Genomic DNA, 16,037 nt, shown 5'->3' on the forward strand with positions numbered 1-16,037 from the left:
TAAACTTATGAGAAAGGAGACCCCTTGAACATAAATCAGCGCGATGAGAACTACTGATAATGAAAGAAAGCATCTTTGCAAAAGCATGAAAAGCTTGGAAGTACTGACATTACTTTTAGTTTGATTCCAAAAAAGTGACAAAACATTAGCGTCCACTGTACACTCTGCGTGGAAAGAAAACAGCAAAAAAGCAAAAAATGATCACATACAGAAAGGGCCTAGCATTCAGAGGATGGTCCGCTTATCCAGCCTCACCTCTGGTGCTGGTGTCCACCTCTTAATTTTAAATACATCTAGACATTGAGGGTTCTCGGGAGTGGCCATTCAAAAGGGATAGAGCAGGAGAGAATTTTCAGCATCCTGACAGCCTGATGGTTGAAGTTGTCTATCTGTCTGCTGGTTCTAGCCCGGAGGCTCTTTATTCTGTGAAGGGACTAGAGTTGTTGTTGTGCTTTACTGACCAGTGATGCCGTGTTCTTTGACCAGGAGAGATCTTCTGAGATGTGCACACCCAGGAAGTTGGTGCTGCTTACCCTCTCCAAAGCAGCACCATTAATGGTTAGTGGGGTGTGCAGAGTGTAAACTCTCCTGAAGTCTATGATGATCTCCTTAGTCTTCTCCACATCCAGGGAAAGGTTGTTGTCCCTGCACCACTCAGCCACCACATTTAAAAGACATTAAGTGTCGCCCAAAGTGCTGAACAGAGGGAGAATATAATCAGATGAAAAAAGAATTAAAATAGATAAGATAAAAAAACATTGTAAAAATGTATGTGAGACATCCATATACACACACACGCCGAGGCAGACTCTTATATAAACTTGTTTGTAGAAATATATATGTACACGCACATACATATACAAAAGTGTACACATTCACACACAAGCACACATACGTGAACTTAAAGTATATGTATACGTATACACATGCATATATCATCCAATGAGATAAAACACTGGAATAGCTAAAACTGAATAAAAGTGGTACAGAGATACAAAAGCCTTTGAAAATACGTAGGTCTTCAAATTTGTTTTGCAGATTTCCAAATAGGAAGAGGACTTTATAAAAGAGGGAAGACTGTTCCAGAGTCTCGGAGCGGCATTGGAGAAAGCCCTGTCACCTCTAGATTTTAACTGGGAGCGTGCAACCAATAAAAGCATCTGACTGGAGGAACACAGAGTTATAGTGGGTAGGTGCAGGCTAAGGAGATCTGAAATGTAACCAGGAGCCAAGCCATGGAGCCATGGAGAGTATCGGAGTAATATTCTCTCTCTTTCTGGTCCCCGTCAGGATCCTCGCGGCTGCATTTTGAACGAGTTGCAAGCGGGACAATCCTGAGTGACAGATGCCTAAATAGAGAGAGTTACAGTAGCCAAGACTATGATATGAAGGCATGGATAACTGTTTCCAGGTCTTTAGATGACATTTTTGAGTTTAGCAATGCTCCTGAGTTGGAAAAAAACTGCAATGAACAACTGTTGTTGCTGATGTGACCTACCACAGTTGAGTCATTGGCAAATTTGCGGTCTTCCTGTCAGGAAATCCAGCAGCCAGTACGGGTGGGCAGCAACACCTCCAGCATAAGAACACTGAATACAGGGACTCCCCTAGGATGTGTGCATAAAGTGAGGTGCTGATCCCCACCAGATCCAGTTTGTGAATGAGTTGGTGGGGAATGATCGTGTTGAATGCTGAACTGAAGACTATGAACAGCATTCTAACATATGAGTCTCTTGTGTCCCGATGTGTGAGGGCTGAGTGAAGGGCAGTTGAAAATTGCAATCACTGGAAATTAAAATGGTCCTGTAGTACTGCCTTTTCATCTCTCTGATGTCACGTGACAGGTTTGCCCTTGCTATTTTTAGGCTCACCTCATCCCTGACTCTGTAGGTCACATTTCTCACCCTCAGAAGCCTGTAGACCTCACCTGTGAGCCATGGTTTCTGGTTGGCCCAGACAGTGATAGTCTTGGTCGCTGTGACATCATCAATACACTTTGAGATATAGGCAATGACAGTTTCTGTATATTCCTGCAGGTCGAAGGAATATAAGGAGCTAAGCTAATAGCTATGTTAAGCTAGCAAATCCTTAAAGACAAAACGAATGAATACCGTGAATATAATAGGCAGGTACTTCTGATTAAGCACATGTGCGTTACACATAATAAGTCGCTATGTGAAACTTGTATAGATAAATAACTGAGTGTGAATTGACATCTGTGAGGGTTTATTTGGGCTTTTACTGACAGTTTCAATCAGTTTCTGTCTCTGCTGGTTTCTAGTGGTTCTGATGCCCACACTTTGGGTTAAAGTGGCTCAAACTAATTCCCAGATATATGCCTGTGTTTAGAGTACAATGTGCTTCCTACAGCTCCTTTCTATTTCAGGTCGTCCTCTCTCCTGTGGGATGCTGTTAGAAAGACAGAGGATGGAGAGATGAATAAAAGAAAGGATAGGTGGACTGATTAATGGATGGAGGCTCTATAAACATGTAAATCTGACCTTACAGTGTTTCAAAGCTGCAGCAGAGGCTGAAAGAAGCAGTGCTGCTTTAAAAAGCCTCTTCAGCCCTTCAGCCAAGTCTCCATTTACAAAGAAAGACATTTTCAGACAGAAGAACCTTTGATAGCCAAATACCACACACACACACACACACACACACACACACACACACACACACACACACACACACACACGTTTCTGTAGCTGTCCTTGTGAGGACACTTGAGGGGGTGGTGGATACATTAGAGGGTTATCCAGATGATTAAACTGCCGCATCCATGTAACCCTAATGGCTCACATGACCATCATGATCACAGGCCAACTTGAGGTGAAATAGTGAAGTGAGGTGAAATGGGACTTTACATCAACTGTTAGACCTGAAGAAGCTTCTCAGATAACCGAATTGAATTGAGGAGGTCTTGGACTGTAATGGGTTAAGTCTGAGGGGGTTCCTTGTCTATAGTTGGTTTGGTTTAAGAAGGTCCTGGTCTGTAATGGGTTACATTTAAGGGGGTTCTCATATGTAGTGGGTCAAGACTGAGGGGGTCCTGGTCTGTGGGCCAGGTTTCAAGTGAAGCATTGTTGTTCTGCTCTCACTATTGTTCAGGTTCTACTGGAGGATCTCAGTGTCTGAGTGAAATGTGGCCAGTGTGTGTGTCCCTCTGTCTCTCACTCTCTCTCTCTCTACACACACACACACACACACACACACACACACACACACACACACACACACACACTGTCTCTTTGAAATAATGTGAATTAATAAAGGTTGTCAAATTTCAGTCAAATCAACATTTCCAGACTTTTGGTCACCAGTGTCAGACTCATGGTCCTCATACATTCAGAAAAACTCACCTGGTTGGGAGTCTTCCTCTTCCTGTCTTTAACGCAGTAACCTGAAACTCTCGCACACACACTCTGACATTTAGGTCGATATATAAACTGCTGCAGAATCTCAGAACCTGACGATTCCTGCAGGGAAACACTGAAGTACTGTAAACAGTCAACCGTCTGCCTACCTGTACTGATCCCCTGTCTGACATCACATCACTATGCTCAACAGGTACGTCCATCCTCTCGTCTCAGTGTGTTTTTATTGTTTAGTCTACAGAGTGAAACATTAATCAATAATATCAGGATATATTCTTGAAGCTTCCTGCTTGTTTCAGCTCTTCATTACTCTGTGTTAATGTTCTTCTTTGAGTTTGAAATTGCATTCCTACAAATTACATAAAACAATTTTAATATAAATTAACATGTAATTATTATATAGAGTGTATAACAGGGTTAACAACTTTTATTGCTTTTTAAAATTTCAGAATGCAAGAAGAAAACATTTTTTCTGCACCTGTACATCCAAAATAAAATAAAAGCATGTGTTATAAAATTTACATTAAAACATATTATATTGAAAATGAGTTTTAAATTTTTTTTTTGTTTCTCTTTTTCATTTTAATTGTAAAAGCTGAGCTTATAAACTTTTTACTGCTCTAAAGAAAACTGAATTACAGTTAGCTTAATTTAAAACAAGCATTTAAAGAATTTATTCAAATCACTCGTGTTACATCACAGATAATGATGGTCTGACAGCTGATTAGCTGAAAGCTTAAAACAGATGCATTTCTTAGTTTGACCTGCAAGAAAAAATATCCCTGATTTGTGTTTTTGTTCTTCAAATGTTGAATCAATACATGTATATTTTTCCTGAAGCTAATCTGATCCCAGTAAAAACAATGAAAACAGCAGAATCAGACTCGTTTATCCCCAGTGCCACCTTCAAAACAAATCAGGGCAGTTTTTAGGCCAGTTATTTTGAAGCATTAAATTTCAGAGGTCACACTGAAGTGAAACTTAAACAGATTCATCCCAGATTTAAAGGTTTCTGACTTTGCACCAAAATGAGGCTTAAATGCCTTTTTTGCCTCAGGAAGTCAAACTGAATGTTGTATTTTTGTTGCAGGAACGTTGTTCTTCTGTTCTCTCTGTTCATCGTGCTGGTTGAGGGAGACATCGACTCCAGCGGTGGGGTTAAAAGTCATCTGTCTCTTCTGAATGACAATCTGAGTAAAATGTCACTGATGAACCTGCCTGTCCTCATGAAAGTGTTTCTTCACTTTGCAGATGCTGGAATACATGCCACATCGACAGGTAAATACCTCTGTGCTTTCTCACCTGTCTCTATTTCATCTCTGTACTATCTCACCTGTTTTTGTCTCACATGTATAATATTTTACCTCTCTCTGTCAGACAAAGATTCTACATCTGATGAAGCTCCTACAGGTTAGTATGTGTGGGGTTCGGGTGTGAATAATTTCTCGAATAAAATGACTCAGTTCTTTGGTTTTATATGAAGAATATTTATTATTTTAAATATTGTAACACCAGGAGGTGGTGGTTAGCACTCTTGCCTCACAGCAAGAGGGTCCTGAGTTTGACTCCTGAGTTTCTGTGTGGAGTTTGCATGTTTTCCCCATGTTTGTCTCTCTGGATACTCCAGCTTCCTCCTACAGTCCAAAGACATGCAGTTAGTGGGGTTTATTGATGACTGTGGGAATGTGAGTGCGAATGGTTGTCCGCCTCTATATGTTAGTCCTGAAACAGATTGGCGACCTGTCCAGGGTTTATATCGCCTCTCACACAATGACAGCTGGAATAGGCTCCCTCATGACCCTGATAAGGTTAAGTGGAAGAGAATGCATGTAGAGGCAGGTGATGAATCAGAGAACAGTTGTGCAAACACAAAGTCTAACCCTGACTGCTTAAAAACTGTCAAGTGAAACCTTGAATTACTTTTCTGCTCACGTGGAGCACATCCATGAAACTGAGACATACCTGATACAAACATGGCAGAATTAGTGCCCCCCAGCAGGGCTGATCGTCGGCATCATTTCTGTTGAAGATTTTCTAAATGAAGTGTTGTTGTTGTTTCAGAGAGCATAAACGCCATCTATCCTGATCATCCTGGTAAGAATCTCTGTTATTTTGAACTCAGACACAGCTGGAAAACACCTTTAAGCTCATGATATCAGTGTACGGAGTGTTAAAGTCTCGGTGAGAACAGAAATGGTCAGACTCCACCAACTTTGTGTATCCTGATCGACAATGTTAGGGTGAGTGAATCTAGACAACAGAAAGTATACTGAGTATACTGAACTGCCTTCATAGTACACCTGAGCTCATATTCTCCACAGAACTATGAGCTCAGGCACAGGCCTGAGCTCATAGTTCTGTGCTTCTCTGACATTTAACAACTGATGTGAGCAATAGTTTAAAATTGCTTCAGCAGGTCAATCTCAGGTGTATCTAAAAGTTACTGGAACAGTAACATGTCACAGTAAATCATGTTTCATCACTTTATCACATGTCTAAAATAAGCTTATGTAACCCCTCTCCCTTTGAGACGACTTCCTTTTGATTGGCTCTCCCTCACAAACAGAAGGACTGAGCAACATGCTGGCAGAACCTCTGTCTGATATGAGCTTCTGTCTCAAAAACATAAACTGACCTCATTGTTTGAAGCATATTTGATCTGAAGGTTAAGCACTGGAACTGGAGATTTCTGACTAGAAATAACAAGTTGAAGTTAAATCAAGACCAAAACACATCTAACAAAAAAATTCTGTTCTGATTCCAGATGAATCACATTATTACGGAGGAGGACCTTCAGGTAGGTACACAATGATCATGATAGTGATGATGAAGATATAAGGCGACAATCATCACGTGAACTCCTCACAGATGTTTTGCTTCTGACATTCATGATTACATGACAATAGTACTGTAAGGTGGTTGGTCAGACCTGATGCTGTATCTCACCTATTTACCTGTTTAATGCTTTTTTTCTGTGTGTCAATGTGTTTCAGACGTCAGCAGCTCAAGTTCACAGGCAGCAGACCGTGAGAACGATTTTTACCTTAACTTGCTTTGGACCAGAGGTTGAGTTAGTGTTCGAGAAACATACCTTCTGACTAATCAGAGCCGAAAAGTGATGTACAATAACATTAATTATTCATAGGTAACACACCCCAGGGAATACAGCTCCACCTAGTGGCAGGAGGAGATTAGGAGGAGAGACAACAGGATTTACTGCAAGCAGAATCAGAATCAGATTTGGCAGTTTATGTGGTGATTTGGTGCCCGGCTAGTTATGTAAGAAACATAATAATCTGCCTCATGTAGTGATACAAAAAGGGACAGTAACCCATAGCTCTCTGGTCTCATTGCACATACACTACTGGTGAAAGGTTTGGGCAAACCTTCTAATTTAATGGTTTTTCTTTATTTTCATGACTATTTATGATGTAGATCATCAAAACTATGAATGAACATATATGGAAAAGTGTGAAACAACTGAAAACATGTTTTATATTTTAGATTCTTCAAAATAGCCGCTCTTTGCTTTGATTACTTCTTTGCACACTCTTAGCATTCTCTTGTTGAGCTTCATGAGGTAGTCACCTGAAATGGTTTTTCATAAGTCTTGAAGGAGTTCCCAGAGATACTGAGCACTCCTTGGCCCTTTTGCCTTTGCTCTGCGATATATCTCATTCCAAACCCTCTTGACTGGGTTTAGGTCAGGTCACTGTGGAGGCCAGCCCATCTGGTGCAGCACTCCATCATTCTCCATCTTGGTCAAATAGCCGCTACACAGCCTGGAGGTGTGTTTGGGGTAAAAAATAAACGATGGAGCGGCATGTTGCTGCAGGATGCTGTGGTAGCAAAACTGGTTCAGTGTGCCTTCAGTTTTAATAAATGCCCAATAGCATCACCACTAAAGCATCCCCACACCAACACACCTCCTCCTCCATGCTTCACTGTGGGAACCATTCATCACAGTTCCACAGTGAAGGACCATCCATTTACCTGCATTGCACAAAGACACTGCAGGTGGACACAGATATCTTAAATTTAGACTCATCAGACCAAAGCACAGATTTTCACTGGTCTAATGTCAATTCCTTGTGTTTCTTGACCCAAGAAACTTTTCATTAATAGTGGATTCTCAGCAGCTATGTCCCCATAAAGGCCCAATTCATGCAGTCTCCTCTGAAGAGTTGATGTACAGATGTGTATTCTACTGGAACTAGAGGTGCTGGTATTTTGTGATTTCTGGGGATGATGACTTGGATACATTTATCCTCAGCAGCAGGGGTGACTCTTGGTCTTCCTGGGGCAGTCCTCATGTGTGCCAGTTTCATCGTAGTGATTGATGATTTTTGCGATTGCACTTGGGAATACATTCAAAGTTTTAGCAATTTTCCCGACCGATTGACCTTGTGTTCTTAAAGTAACTGTCACATTTCTTTACTTAGCTGATTGGTCCTTGCCATAATATGAATTCTAACAGTTTTCAAATAGGGCTGTCAGCTGTGTACCAAGCTGACGTCTGCACAACCCAACTGATGGTCCCTAACAGTGTTAAGAAGGCAAGAAAATCCACAAATGAACCCTGAAAAGGCTCACCTGTGTGGTGAAAACTATTTCAGGTGACTGCACCATAAAGCCCATTGAGAGAAGGCCAAGAGTGTGCAAAGAAGTAATCAATGCAAAGGGTGGCTACTTTGAGGATTCTTCAGTTATTCATCAATTTTTTCTTTGCTACATTATTCCATATATCTTGCTTCATATATTTGATGTCTTCAGTTTGTAGCTACAATGTAAAAACTTTTAAAAATAAGTACTGTACATGTAAGTGTATGCTTTTTATTTTCAGTTCCAGTAATCAACCGTATAAAGGCACCTGGTATGTCCCTATATATATATATACATATATATTATATGGACAAAGTACTGGTCAACCTTCTGTGCTATACTTAAATTCAGTGACATCTTTGGAACCAGCCATTCTTTTACAAATGTCTGGATATGCAGACTGCATGGATAGCTGCTGGATTTTGAATTCATCAGCTGAAATTAAAAGATGATTGATTGCTTGATTGATTAATTAATTGATTGATTGATTGCAGAACCTGCTGTAGCTGCTCCAAACAGTGTGGAAGAGGAAGATGGTGAGACAATAATACTCTGATTCTCTAGACCAAAGAACAGTTTTCATATTGTGAACCACCAATACGTTAGCAAATAAATTAATATCTAACTTGTTTACCCAGCAGCCAGAGTCCGTTGGAGGTGAAAACTTTGTGACTTTTGTAACTTCTTTCTGATTGTTTTTTTTAGTATCAGTTGAGCAGAATTTTTTTTCTGTGAAGTTGTACGCCTTCTTTTTCTTGAAACAGTTTCAAACTTTGTTTTTTTTTTGTTTTTGTTTTCCTTTTACAGATGACTCTGAAGAATCAGGGAAGAAAAAGTCCAGCTCTCGTTTGGCTAAACCGCGGAACTCCGCCCTCAACCACCAGAGTCCCGACCATGCCATTGAAAGCCCCGCCCTCCCACCACAGCCGGTAATCCCTCAGCCGGTAATCCCTCAGCCCATCATCCCTCAGCCCAAAACCCCGGTGAGGAGCCGAACGTCTAAGAGACGATCCAGGAACAACCGCCGCCAGATATAGAACATCAGCAGTCACAGTTAGAACACAATGTTAAACCAAATAAAACCCAAACGCACACAGATCTGTCACATGATTAACGCAGACTCATACCACACATGAACTCACTTGAACACTCACAGCAGGTTGACATTTACCTTCAATTCGCTAGAATCACCAAGCCATTGATTTATTCCAGGGTTGAGTGAAACTGCTGTCCAGAATCCAGGGGTCATATTCATTATATACTACAGGTAAACTCCACGGAAAAAAGTATTGGTCCACTTAGACTCTTAAGGTGTTTTAAAATATTTAACATTATTATTGTGCTCTGAATCAGAAGTTGTAAAAATTTGGCTTACAAAAAACAAATACACAAAAGACACGATGTCTTTTCTTTTCACACAGAAAAAATTCAGAGCAAACCAAAATTTGTCAAACCGCGTGACAACCTTGGCAGTCTGCTTGTCTGCCAGATGTTTGGGGCAGGAGCAAGAAATGTAAGAACAGGAAGAAGGTTTTGGGTTCTTGCCCAGTGATTAACATGGGGAACTTGGATTAATTTTACGGCTAGGTGCTTGATTGACTGTATGTTTACTCTGTGTAAGGAGGAAAACGAAACAGAGATCAATTTAACTGGAATGAACACAGCAGGTGTGAAAATCTTCATCTTTTTAATTCAGGTGTTTTCAATTCCGTTATCACAGGTGTATGTAATCTAACATCTAGCCATGCAATCTGCCTTTACAAACATTTGTGAAAGAATGGCTCATTCCAAAGAACTGAATTTAAGTATGCCACTACATCAGGATACCACATTTGCAACAAGTCAGAATTTCTTCCCTTTAGATGTTCTGTGTCATCTGTAATGTACTACTGTTATTGCAAAGTGGAAGCATTTAAGAACCACAGCAGGTCAACCATGAAGTGTCAGACCAAGTTTTATCTTTGGCCCTAATGTATTTCATTAGCTTTGACCCCTGGATCAAGCAGACCTCGGAGTATTAAACCTGCTCTTTGTTGTTTTTATTCTTTCTTTTATATGTGTGTTCCTGAAACATTTAAACATTTGTGATGGGAATTTCTTTTGATTGTTTCATTTATCAGATTTAAATAAAGTTAAACTGAACATGAACTGTGGACCTTGTGATGCTGTAGCTATTATAGGTACTGTGCTACAGTGGTTTATCTAACAGACTCCAATTTGTTCATGTAAATGGAGAGTCCTCTTCACACACTAAGGTTAATAATGGTGTTCCACAGGGTTCTGTGCTAGGATCAATTCTGTTTACATTATACATGCTTCTTAGGCAGTATCATTAGAAGGCATGGCATAAATTTTCACTGCTATGCCGATGATACCCAACTTTATTTATCCATGAAGCCAGATAACACATACCGATTAGTTAAACTACAGAAATATTTTAAAGATATAAAGACCTGGGTGACCTCATATTTTTTTGCTTCTAAATGCAATTAAAACTGAGGATATTGTACCTAGCCCTCTCAGAAATATAGTACCTAACCAAATACTTACTCTGGATAGCATTACCGTGGCCTCCAGTAACACGATGAGGAATCTTGGAGTCATTTGTGACCAGAATATGTCCTTCAATGCACATATTAAATAAATAGGTAAGTCTGCTTTATTGTGTTTATATTTCTAAAATTAGAAGTTCATGCATTTATTACTTCTAGGCTACTGGGCTATTGTAGCACGTTATTATCAGTATGTCATAGAAATCTCCCTGAAAAGCCTTCAGTTGATCCAAAATCTGCAGCTACAGCTGCAGCAAGAGTACTGACAGGGACTAGAAAGAGAGAGCATATTTCTCCTACAATGTCTTTTGTTCATTAGCTCCCTGTTAAATCCACAGTCACAATCAAATTTAAAATCCTTCTCATTACATACAAGGTCTTCAATAATCATTTTATCTTAATGACCTCATTGTATGGTATCACCCTATTAGAGTTGAAAGCAAAGATGATTATTTAACAAGTAATTTTAGTTTTATATATTTACGTTATGTATTGTGTTACCAGACATAAAAAAATCCTGAAGAGGTGTTCCTCACAGTGTTACTGGTGGCATGTTCAGGAGGTAGAGCAGGTCATCTGCTAATTGGAAGGTGGTTCGATCCTTGGCTGCTCTACATGCCACATCTCCTTTGGCAAGATACTTAGTTGATCCCCCGATGCATCTATAGGAGTAACACTTACATTGAAAAAGCATAGCAAAAAGTGTTTGTGGGAATGAGGCAAGTTGTGTAGTGTGATCAGTCGCAGAAAAGCACTGTATTATAACCAGTCAACCACTTATCAGAGCTAAAAAGGGAACTCATTGGAGGAGGGACATTCCCCATGAGACACAAGGAAATAGAAAATAATTAATGTGTGGTATGTTCTGCAGTTATATGTATATACATATATCAGAGGTTCATGGTTTGTACTCATGGGTTGTTTAACAAGATATTACCTCTTTCATACAGTCCCTGAGGCGACCTGCAGCACCTCCCAGGGGAGGAAAAATGAAAATGGAAGGATTCAGGGAGTCTCACGTGGCAAATGGGGGTTTACACTGTGTGTCTGTGTGCTGGTTTTTAAACATGCTTGTTTGCTTGATGGTTGTTGCTGCAGAAACGAATCAATAGCCTCTCCACATGCTTGCAGTGTGTTATCAGTGAAGGTAGCAACAGACAGGGAGAGTCTGGCTGTGATCCGGGTTTCTAACATCATTTCAGATCTACAGGGTGTTCAAAACACACTCAGGCTTCTCAGTTACAAGACTCGTTTTTTTTGTTTTGTTTGTTTGTTTGTTTGTTTGTTTTATCTCCGGAGATTAAAAATCTCTTGATAAGTGGGTCTTGGCTAAGACACACAGCAGTACAATCAGCAGTGTTTATACAGACTAATAATACACACAAGTACCCACAGCAAACAGCACAAAATAAGTTTACACAGATATCTGACACCAAAACTAAAATCAAAATTCCAAAACTTAAAGGTGAAAGAAATTTAATGCACCAGAATAATTCACAGTTATACTGTCTGCAGCCTCGAGATCACTAGAATAAATCTAATAAATAATTTTTCTGAGAACAGCTCAGGAGGACAGAGCTGCAAATTTTCCAGATTCACTATGAACTACTGAGGACAGACAGAAGGAGTCTTTGGAAAGTGACAAAAGTTGTTTTTTGTTTCCTTTCTGTCTTCCTGTCTCGCTTCGGTTCCCGTTGGTCTCTCAGCCTTTGGATTCCTTGACTGAAGGCTTTGTTTCTGTAGGTCCTCTCTGAGCTATACATGCTTCTCTCCTATGCGCTCTGTTTTTGGTTCTCTCATTGGGCAGCCTCTGACCACTCTACCTGACACATCTGTTTCCTGTGTTGGTTCTAACATGTTTTCTTTTCACTTGCTACATGTAAGATATTTTTCTTAGCTCTTCAGTTGAATTAAATTGTATATATACAGTGCCAAATCACAACAACAGCCTGTGGAGGTAAGCACAGATGACATGGAGCTCTTAGTTCTCACTCCTGCTTTATTACTCTCCTCACATCAACTGAACATATCGCGCCACAAAACACAGCAACACACTTCCTCAACACTGGATGTGAGTGTGGGGTTCTCCTAAAGGAAAAAACAGAATCCATCAGCCTGGTGGTAGGTGGGCGGCCGCGGCGGGGCCTGGGCCGGAACCACCTGATCATCCTGCAGAACATGCGCAGACTTAAGTGTTTCAACAGAGACAACCTCCTGCCGACCTCCAAAGTCCAAAAGGAAATGTTTTTGGCCCGGTTTAATAACCCTGTACGGCCCGTCATACAGTGAACGCAGTGGAGTCCTATGGGCATCGGAAATATAGAGAGAAGCTGGATGGCTTCTACTCTTCTGCTGACCCCAGGCGGATGTGGCAAGGCCTGCAGCACATCACAGAATATAGGGTCACCACCAGCACCAGCACCATCAGCTCTACAGGCAGTCTTCTGGATGATCTCAATGCATTCTACACCCGCTTCGAGACCTCCCAGACCCTTCAGACCCCCCAGACCTCCCCGAACCCCCATGTCTTCCAGACCTGCCAGAACCCCCAGACTACCCACCCCCGCCAGCGGTCACAATAGACCAGGTGCACAAAGCCCTGAGGAGGATCAACCCCCGCAAGGCAGCAGGACCAGACAACATCCCGGGATGGGCTCTTAAATCATGTGCCGATGAGATGGCGGAGGTTCAGCCCAGCCACCTGCCTGAACGACTATAGACCAGTTGCACTCACTCCAATCATTGTGAAGTGTTTTGAGAGAGTGGTGCTGGCCTACATCCAGAGCAGCATCACAGACACTCTGGACCTCCTGCAGTATGCCTACCGGTCCAATAGGTCCACGTCAGACACTATCGCTGCTGCCCTTCACTATTCATTCTCCCACCTGTAAAACAAAGAATCAGGGTACTTTTTGATGATTACAGCGCCGCTTTCAATACTGTTATCCCACACAAACTCACTCACAAGCTGGCAACACTCGGCCTGCACCCCGCCCTATGTGACTGGCTACAGGACTTTTTGACTGAGAGGCCTCAGTCTGTCAGGATCGGCAACAGGACTTCAGCCAGCATTATTACAAACACTGGCATCCCACAAGGTTGCGTCCTGAGCCCCATCCTCTACACCCTGTACACCCATGACTGTGTCGCCTCCAACAAAGACAACATAATTTTGAAGTTCGCGGACGACACTGCAGTGATCGGTCGCATCACTGGAGGGGACGAAGTGGCTTATAGGAGAGAGGTGGCCGGTCTGGTGTGAGGACAACTCTCACGGCAGCTGTCGGAGGAAGAGCTGGGTGAAGAGGTATCCTCCATCATCCGGTCCGAGTAACGACAACATGTTTTCCATGAGCTCCAGAGTCGTGCCACCACCCAGGCCTGAGAAGGAGAGAAGCTTTTCGGCACGCTCTGTGTCGGAGAGGGCATATGCCGAAGAAGCAGCCCCTTAAGGACAACGTATTTCCCTTGAGCGGGTGGGTCCCAGAGGAGGGTCATCGCGCGACGGGTGGTTAGCGGGTCCAGCGAGGCCACCACATGGTGATACTTCGTGTCGTCAGCCGAGATGCCGTGAAGCGCAAACTGTGCCTCCACATGCACGAACCACGACGGGGGATCGTGGAGCCAAAAGTCCGGCAGCTTCAGCGCCACAGCAAAAGCAGCTGCAGCTGCAGCAGGAGGTGGTGGACCGACGGCTGCTGATGCATCCAGAGCGGAGCCGGCGTCATCCTTGACCTGTAGCATGTTCGAGTCTGGAGTCACCAATGTGGAGGTAAGCACAGACAACACGGAGCTCTTAGTTCTCACTCCTGCTTTATTACTCTCCTCACATCACCTGAACACATTGCGCCACAAAACACAGCAACACACTTCCTCAACACTGGGTGTGAGTGGAGCTCTCTAGTGGTCCACCACAGCCTATATTTTAAGGTAGACCCTAAAATACTACATGAAGAGAAAAACCCAACAATCATATGACCCCCTATCAGTAAGCACTTTGGCGACAGTGGGAAAGGAAACCTCCCTTTTAACAGGAAAGAACCTTTGGCAAAACCAGGCTTAGGGAGTGACCGGTTGGGGTGAGAGAAGGAAGACATGACAAACGACATGCTGTGGAAGAGAGCCAGAGATAATGCCTACAGGCTCCTGCTGAAATCCAAATACATGAAACAAACTGACCTTTATTGGCACAGAAACAACTCAGTTCTACCTGTCTGCAAGTGCTTACTTTACTTATATTGGATTTGGACACCTTGCATTAACATATTACCATAAACAGGTCTTATTTGGTGTTCATTTAGTGTACTTTATTTGATGCTTCCCAGCAGGAAGACTTCATGACAGAGACAGTATGAAGCTTCATCTTCAAAGTAATACCTTCCATTTTGTAAAGCTGGCATTGTTTAACATATTTCTGAAACATGATCAGTCTTTGACTTGGAAAAGTTCAGAGGTCACTACCAAAACATTTGGTTTTTAGGTGAGATTTGTCACAATGGCCACAGGCCGATAGCTAAATTGGACTCAAACGCAGATAACCGCAACAGAGACGGCTCGCACGTTTTACAGTGTTTGTTTATTAGATCAACAGGTGAATTTGTGGCAAAGTGTTGCTAATGGTGTGGCCGTGGGTCAGTGGGGTGAACGGGGAATTGGCAGGTAGCGACGGGGACGGAGTGCGTCTGGGAAGAAAAAAGAACGGGGTTAAGAAGGCGGCAAGCATAGGGTATTTAGCAGAGGTGGTTATGACTGATAATGCTTATGGATAGTTGGGGTAACCTTGGCTTTGAGGGAAAGGTGGTGAGGATCCAGGTGAGTAGTGGCAAAGGCTGGCTGACCTGAGTTCTGCTGTGTCCGAGGTGGTGAGTGGTGGCCGGAGGGCAGGCAGGTGAGATCCTTTGTATTGCCCCAGAATGCGAGGATAATCCGAGGAGACCTGGGGGTTGAAGGCAGTGGCAAGGTCCTGGAAAACAATGCGAGGTCATTGACAAACTGGTGTTGAAGAAGAGGCTCAGTGGAGCTTAAATCCTCAACCTGATTACCCAGAATCAGCCTAAGGTGTGCAGGACTGCAGGAGGGATGATGGCTCCACCCAGGGGTGGAGACCAAGGAACTCAGGTGCCTGATGGAACTTTCCAGTCAAACCTCCAGATCCTGACAAGATTGAGGATGTGCAGCTCTGCCTGTAATGTGAGTAAACAGTTCACGTGCACATTTATCATTTAATGTAATATTTAATGTGTCAATCAGGATGTCAGTGACACTATGACCTGATACCAATAAAACATACATGGATTTATTTACAATTAATCTGGTTAATTACATACTTGTTTCATTTTGGAACAAACATGTTGTGTTAATAAAGTTTATTTGAACTTCATTGTTTGGTTTAAAACAGTTTCTGGTGCTGTTCAGTTGATTATCAAAGTGAAGTGAACACAGAGCTCATTAGAGGCTGTTAGCATGCCCTTGCACACACACACACACACACACACACACACACACACAC

General features: G+C 42.2%; 1 protein-coding gene across 2 annotated transcripts; it reads left to right on the forward strand.

Annotated features, from left to right (window-relative positions):
- Positions 1-3,458: 3,458 nt before the first annotated feature.
- si:ch211-133n4.6 (uncharacterized protein LOC797776 homolog) lies at positions 3,459-10,113 on the forward strand. Of its 2 annotated transcripts, XM_042214851.1 has the most exons (10): positions 3,465-3,567; positions 4,465-4,526; positions 4,626-4,652; positions 4,752-4,784; positions 5,436-5,468; positions 6,139-6,171; positions 6,368-6,400; positions 8,218-8,247; positions 8,471-8,512; positions 8,784-10,113. In XM_042214851.1, exons 1-10 carry the CDS (start codon positions 3,557-3,559, stop codon positions 9,011-9,013), a joined length of 534 nt encoding a protein of 177 aa, XP_042070785.1. In that variant the 5' UTR covers positions 3,465-3,556; the 3' UTR covers positions 9,014-10,113. The 2 variants fall into 2 exon arrangements, with proteins under 2 accessions (XP_042070786.1, XP_042070785.1); XM_042214852.1 differs by lacking the exon at positions 8,218-8,247 and having other exon boundaries at positions 3,459-3,567.
- The last annotated feature ends 5,924 nt before the right edge of the window (positions 10,114-16,037 follow it).

This window comes from Haplochromis burtoni, unplaced genomic scaffold, assembly GCF_018398535.1.
Source record: "Haplochromis burtoni strain Fernald_Lab_line unplaced genomic scaffold, NCSU_Asbu1 Contig_620, whole genome shotgun sequence".
Taxonomy (NCBI): Eukaryota; Metazoa; Chordata; class Actinopteri; order Cichliformes; family Cichlidae; genus Haplochromis; species Haplochromis burtoni.